The 6,925-nt window shown below is 42.4% G+C and overlaps 1 protein-coding gene across 2 annotated transcripts in view; it reads right to left on the reverse strand.

Moving 5' to 3' along the window:
- Positions 1-689: 689 nt before the first annotated feature.
- The window catches only part of CDC42 (cell division cycle 42), a 30,362-nt gene continuing 24,126 nt past the window's right edge, over positions 690-6,925 (reverse strand). Inside the window, exon 6 of one of the 2 annotated variants that reach the window (XM_031062913.1) lies at positions 690-2,095. In XM_031062913.1, the coding sequence (XP_030918773.1) occupies positions 2,006-2,095 (90 nt within the window). In that variant the 3' untranslated portion in view covers positions 690-2,005. Of the gene's footprint in view, positions 2,096-2,716; positions 3,571-6,925 lie in introns of those variants that run through there. The other variant, XM_031062914.1, reaches the window with a different exon arrangement.

Below are 6,925 nucleotides of genomic sequence, written 5' to 3' on the forward strand. Positions count from 1 at the left end.
CAACACATACCAGCATAACCTTCTCCAGGAAGCCCAGAGTTCCAGCCAAATCTCCCCATAGAAGGCAACAATTAAAACTGAATTGCAAAGTTGAACAGCAGCACATATCACTATGAAAAATGAAAAACCACATATTTTACACTAAGATTCAGGATTAGAGTACTCAAAAATCAGCTTCTTAAAAGAAAAGTGAGGTTCTTTCTAGTGTGATTTAATAATAAATACAAGTTATTATCAACAGTGTTAAGACTTCGCTATTCTTCTCAAGCATGAACAAAAAGGTGTGATGAAGTGTGTGCAGTTTTGGGATAGGTATGACATCATTTGTCCCTTTAGGCTTTCTGCTATCCGCCCATGAGCAGGGAACAACAGGAAATTTCTTGACAGAAGAGATTCAGGAACCCAATAAGCCCCAAAAGCCAGCTTTTACTATCTGGGAGCATGCACACCGAGTATTTCTTTGTTTAAGAACTACTGAACCCTCTTCTTTATGGGGTCTGACAGGAAAGATGCTGCATTAAAAATTAGAGCGATTTTGACAGAACTGAGGCCAGACGCAGACTGACAAGGATTAAACATTAAGGAAAGGCTAGCTCACAAGGAGGAAAGGGGGGCTCACAAGGGATAAAAGCCATATTTACAAGTCCTCCACACTCAGAAGAAAGGCAAAGGAAATAACTACCCTCAGGCAGGCTTGTGAAGATACTTTAATACATCTGAAAAGAATGCATATACAAAGAACTTAGACATGAAAAAGCATTGGTTCAACACTAATGAGTCTACAAGAAATTTAAATTGTGGAAGATGGAGAAGATTCCCTAAGTCTTAAATTTTTTTGAATTTGCAAACCAAAATATATTTTTGGTAAAATCCTTATGATACTCCAGATGGTCTATGTAGAGACACTGCACATGATCCTCAGGGGTTGGAGCCCCTCTTACAGGTTCAAGGTTACTCATGAGCAAAATGCAGAAAAAGGGGTTCCCTCAACTGGTCCCAATATGGTGTCACACCAAACACCAGAAGCCCCTCCCTGCACTTCTTTTCAACTGACACAGGTCTATCTTTCCACCTCTCCCCGAAGGATGCCAAGCCATCCAGCAAGAGATGCACCATCAGAGCCTGCTCCAAAACCCATTGTAGCACATCCCAGGTCCCTTTAGGGTATCCAAGCAGCCATGTATGTGCTGGTCATTGTAAGCATTTCTCTAATAATTAAGGATTGCCAGAAGGTAGATTCAATAAAAGCCAACTGACCCAGCTAGGCGTACTTCCAAAGGGGCAGTTATTTCTTCAGCACGAGCCAAAAGAATGTGATGGCAAAGATTAAGGAAGAGACCAGCAAGTTAGTCTCAAGTCTGATGGTGCATCCAGAGAAAATCATTCTCTCGTTCCTAAGGCTTCGTAACTTAGAGGATGGGGTATAAATTTATTACCTGCACAGTTAAAAAGCCAGGGCAAAAAGATAAAAGGCAACTTCAGAGAAGATGTATTTTCTACAATCCTTCTTAGAGGAGCACCAGCTTGGGACATTTTGCTTTCCTGACTAAAGTCTCCTCATACCCAGGCTGCTGGCTGGCTGCAGAACAGCCCTGCAAGGTCTAGAAACCAGAACCAAGTCTTGCCGCACCAGTGTAAGGGGCAAGACTTCAGTTAAACAGCCTAAAATTAGTCTGTTATAGAAAAAGTCATTGAGCATGCCTTGATGTTAAACAAAAAAAAATTAGAAACAATAAACAAAATAAAAAAAAACTAGTAATGATCAGTGTCTTCTGATAATACATAATTACTCAAAATTAACTAGTTTAAGTGAATTGAGGGGGCACTGGGGAATAAACACTAACATTCTCATCTCACACAGGGATCGTGTGGGGGAGATGGGAGTGCAGGGCATTTGTCATTATTGCAAAAACAAATTTTAAAATTTTATCTTTAGTTTGATTTTAACATTGCTTTTAGTATGACATCAAACACCAGCTTTGCAGAAGGGGCTGTGGAGGGACGTTCATAGCAGCACACACCTGCGAGTCTTCTTCGGCTCCGGGGGCTCCAGGGCAGCCAATATCGCTTCGTCAAATACATTCTTTAGGCCTTTCTGAAAAGGGGCAAAGAGAGAAAGGGGCAGTTTCATTTTTGATTTTGCACACAAACAAAACCCCAGAAAGCCAAGTGGCAGCCACACCCCTCTAAGGACACATGGAGATTTGCCATCCCTAAAGCCTACCTGCCCAGCGAAGCTCCGTACCACTGCTCTCAGCAGCTTCTCAGCAGAGCATCTCATTTTCAGAACAAGAAAACTAATCCTCAGAGAACAGACCAGTGTGCTTCACAAGTAGCAAAACACGTGCACCAAAGTACTTTCCTTAAGGCAACTTTTATGACCAACTGGCTACTCATATTTCACGTGCTAATAACAAAGTAGAAAGTGCTGCATTCAGATGGAAGAACTTAACCTGGAGAACACCTGTGGCAACACACCCCCATGTGTCAGTGGAGGAGACACAAGGTAAGTATGCAATTATAACCTTGTCCAGTACGTGCTCTAGTCGGGCATCCAGCCCTAAACACCCCAGGGTTAGAACAGCCAGGCAGAGCCCAGAAAGCCGCCATGGTAACAGAGAAGTCAAGCTGGGAGGAGTACAGAGGGGTATCATACACTCTGTTAAGGATTAAACTGGAGCCAGGAAATGCAACTTGAATAAGGTTTCATCAGTCATTTATACAAACAACTGCAATTTTTAATTTCAAAATTTAAAGACAAGCTACAATCGATGTTTTTTCCTTAAAACAATAAAAATCAGAAGCACGATAGTAAGCAGCAGCTTTACATCTTACAGTAACAGGCTTTAAGGATCTATTATTGAAATGAAGAGCTCTACCATGTTAATGAAAGCAATAATTTTAACAGTTCATAAAGCAGTAGCAAGTACATCAATATTTCCTTCCCCCCAAGGACTGACAGATACTCCACTAAAGCACAGACAGCCAAAGCAACAGCAAACATCTCACTGCACACAGGAGAACCAGAAAACCCTTCACTTTACATCATCATTTGCAGATCACCAGTTCAGGTACTTTTGTCATGCAAATACAGTTAAGAGTCACAAGTAGAAATGGAAAACACACCCATTGTTTCTTCCAGTTGGATTCAGGAAAATCAAACATCATCTCTCATTTTTTTGGTTGTTCTTTAAACAACAATGTAACCAAATCCTTTCCCCCAACAGCCTGAATTATAAAGCTAGCCACACCTGGCAACCCAAGCAGCAGGGAGTTAAGCGAGTCCAGTTCATGTTCCACAGTCACAATGTTTTACTAAAGATCTCAAGTACTGTTTTCAGTCCAAGAGCTAATACAGAGGTTGCTCTAAGATGGCAAGCAGGCACAACAGCTTTCAATCAAGATGGTTTGATTCATTTTTAACCAGGTTTCTACAGTAGTGGGACAGAGGAAGCAGCAGCAAGAGGGGAAGAAGAAAGTTTAGAATATACAGCACTTCCTTTTGGGCTGAGTTTCCGGAGGCTCGAGGGCAGCTAGGATAGCCTCATCAAACACATTCTTCAGACCTCTCTACAAGACAGAGGGGAGGAGAAAAAACAGCAGCCAGGTTAGAGGATTAGAGAAAAACAAGCAGATACAAAGAGCATTCAGGAGCAGGCTGAATTCACAGAGGCAATAAACAGATTGACTTTGCAAAAAAACAAAGTAGATCCCAGGAGAAAATCTCATTTAGATAACCCAGAAGTCAATGACAGAGACAGAACATGTGACAGGCCAAGTTGGACAAAATCAACACTCAGAAGGGCAGAGGCACAAACACAGCAAGAACATGGGGGACGGGGCCACACAAATGGTGACAGTTTCCGCTCCACTGCTGTACTACACTGAGGGAGTTTACAGGGGAATAAATCAAGCACATAGCAGCTTGCCCCAGCAGGGGGACCCAAAAGGTCAGTTAAACCTTTTGTCGTCACCCACTGTGGATAAGTGAACACCTCGGATGCACAGAGTATGGCTCCGAACTCCCCAAGTCCAGAGCAAAGGCTCCAAACAACTCCTCTGCTTTGTGAATTCAGCCCCTGAATAACTGAAGGTCTCCAAATGGCTGGGAACACACATTCTGGGATGGAAGCAGGACCACCCTGGTAAGCCATCATCACTGGCAGTCACTAACTCTCGAGTTTTTAGAAGTGATGCAATACCTTACCAGTGCTACTTTGACACTGGGAGCCAGCATGGAAATGGTGCATTTCAGTTATTCAGTTTAGTTGCCAAAGCAAGTGTAACCACAGAAAGACAGGAACAGCTTTATGAGTGCAACAGCTGGGATCCAACACCAGAAAAGCAGTCACAGAGCTGCAGGACTCTGCAGGGGTTACACTGGAACACAAAGTATGCGCTGCATTTGCTGTAAGCACAACAGGAACAGTGCAGGGCATTACCACTCCCATCCAAGTCTGCCAGATTACACACCACACCAGAAGTGAAACCTGGCTCAGTTTAGACTAACTGGACTCGCCTAAATCTACTGTCATGAGTGCACCCTTCAAAAATTCAGGAGAACTGCTTTATGATAGCTGAAAGCAAACAGAAAAGCTTCAATTACATCCTGTAAACAACTGCAATCTGTGCAAAAATTAATTTCTTTTCAGATCATTCAAATGTAACTGGTTTTTCCCTTACAGGTTATACTGGATATATCCCTTTTAGAAGGTCTTTAATCTTATTTTACTGAAGCACATATATGGGAGACCTCCAAGGCAGTGCCATCTGGAAGCATTTAAGGCCATCACATAACATGCAAGATTATACTTGAAAGAATGATAGTTTAAGGAAACTACAATGTACATTCTGTACATCCTCCCCAGAAATTTTTCTTTTTCTTTGAGTGAGTTGCAACTCAGGCTCACAAAAGAGCTAAAGACTTCCAATAAATAATGCCTCTGAAGTCTAAATAGTAATTAGATTTAATTTCTCTGTGAGAATAAGGCTGCAGCATAAAATCAATTATGTACTGTTAAACAGATTAAGAACCCAGGCAGGGCAAGAGTCAAGAAAACAATTTTACTTAAATTCTCCTATTCGGCGATTCCTCTTATTTTTGTATCGCCTGTGAGAAATTTGTTCAGCAGTGCAGAGTTTGGGATTTGTTTTGAAGGACCTAGCAAAAAAGGGAAGAGGACAAAAAAAAGGACTGGGACCAAATTGTTGTGAAAATGGACCAGGGTTAAAAGCCTGGATGACCACAAGTAACAACATGAAGGGAAGAAATTGTGTTCAATACCACAGACACACAGGCCTGTTAAAATTATGACTTTTGTGTTACACTGGAAACAGGCTGAGATCAGGCTTCCTCTGTTTATGGACAGCTTAAAGCACTTTATTTATCTGTTCAAAACTGGCAACCCACCATCAGGAGAAAAAGAAACCAAATTCAGCATTCTCTCTGGTGTGAGGTACTAGGATTGGGCTTCCGTACCCAAGAGTAACAGAAGTAACAATCACTGTAGCTGCAATCTGTCAGTCACCCTTTCCTAACAGCAAAGTCTCACCTACTTGTCACAGTAGCACTGGGTGATTTTGTAAAGAAAGGCTGGAGATAGACACTAAAAATGCCTTCATCACAAAAAGGGATTCCACAATCTGAGGAAAGGGGGATAGAACGGGTTCTCCAATAGAGCAGTTATCCAAACTTGGGGAGAAGATACTCTGTCTTTACAGAAAAAACTCAAAACTCAGCCTCTCATGACTCACATAGTACAAAAACAAATAATGCCAGCTCCATGATTCTATGAATATTAGCTACTGTGGTGTCAAAGTAATTTGTAAATTAGTTGGGAAGAAAAAAACCACCCTACACTGCTGAAGTGAACTGCACAGAAGCATCCAAGGCAAAGAGAGACTGAATACCCAGCTGAGTCTCATTCAGCTAAAATCAGCTACTACAGCATCGCCTTGCAGGTAGGAAAATAACCCTCCAGGCCAGGGAAGCAGCTGCCTTCTGCGTTCAGCAAGCTGCCAGTGAGATCACTGCAGGAGCTCCACACAACCCTTTGCAGATCAGTTACAATGCTGTTCACCAGCTACTGATGACAGACCCAGGAAAAAAGTGTTTGGTGAGTCAACAACAAACGAAGGGAGAAAAATGGAGCAGATGCAAACCAACTAGTTGTCCAGGTGAGACGGTTTCTGAATGCTCCTCCCAGGTCACTCCTGACCACTAAAATCATCACTTGGTATACAAGCACTAATGCTCTGGAAGAAAATTCAGGCTGAGCTTCCAAGTGCATGAAGTTGTTCAATAGATATAGATTAGTCTATCGGGAAATGGAAAGAATGGATAAACATTTTTTGTCATATCAACTCTTGCTGCAGTAATTCTAAGTGATTCCATGCAATTTGAGCAGACACAAGCTCAAGTCCAAAGCAAGTCCAAAGCTACAGAGGAAAGGGTCTCAGAGAGCAATACAGGACAAAGGCCCTGGTAGGTATTTACCCAATTAGCAGGTTCTACAACCTAGTTAGCAGGAGCATTCAGGCTGGGCCAGACACCATCTAAAACAGTATTCTGGGGCTGAAGAGACCCAAGAAAAACTACAGCTCAAGCATAAACAGCCCTCAGCTTGCCTGCAGGCAGTTAGGAAGCATGGCCAAGACCACCTTTTGATCAGGGATTCCCAGGATGAACAGCAGCATGCCTCACCACATCACCTCCAGTGCCAGTGTCCTGCACAACTCCAGCAAAGCCACTTCCTTCACAGGAGACACCCAGGCAAATCTTTGTTACAAAAAAGCCTGAGGATTTTAAATGGAAGAGTAAACATGCAATCTGGGAAAAAGGGGCAAGATAAGTAGAACTTCAGGATTTGTGAAGTTTGGTAATAGCTTTGTGCTCAAGGAGATCAATGAACAACATAACTGGAAA

This window comes from Geospiza fortis, unplaced genomic scaffold, assembly GCF_000277835.1.
Source record: "Geospiza fortis unplaced genomic scaffold, GeoFor_1.0 scaffold353, whole genome shotgun sequence".
In the NCBI taxonomy this organism is placed as follows: domain Eukaryota; kingdom Metazoa; phylum Chordata; class Aves; order Passeriformes; family Thraupidae; genus Geospiza; species Geospiza fortis.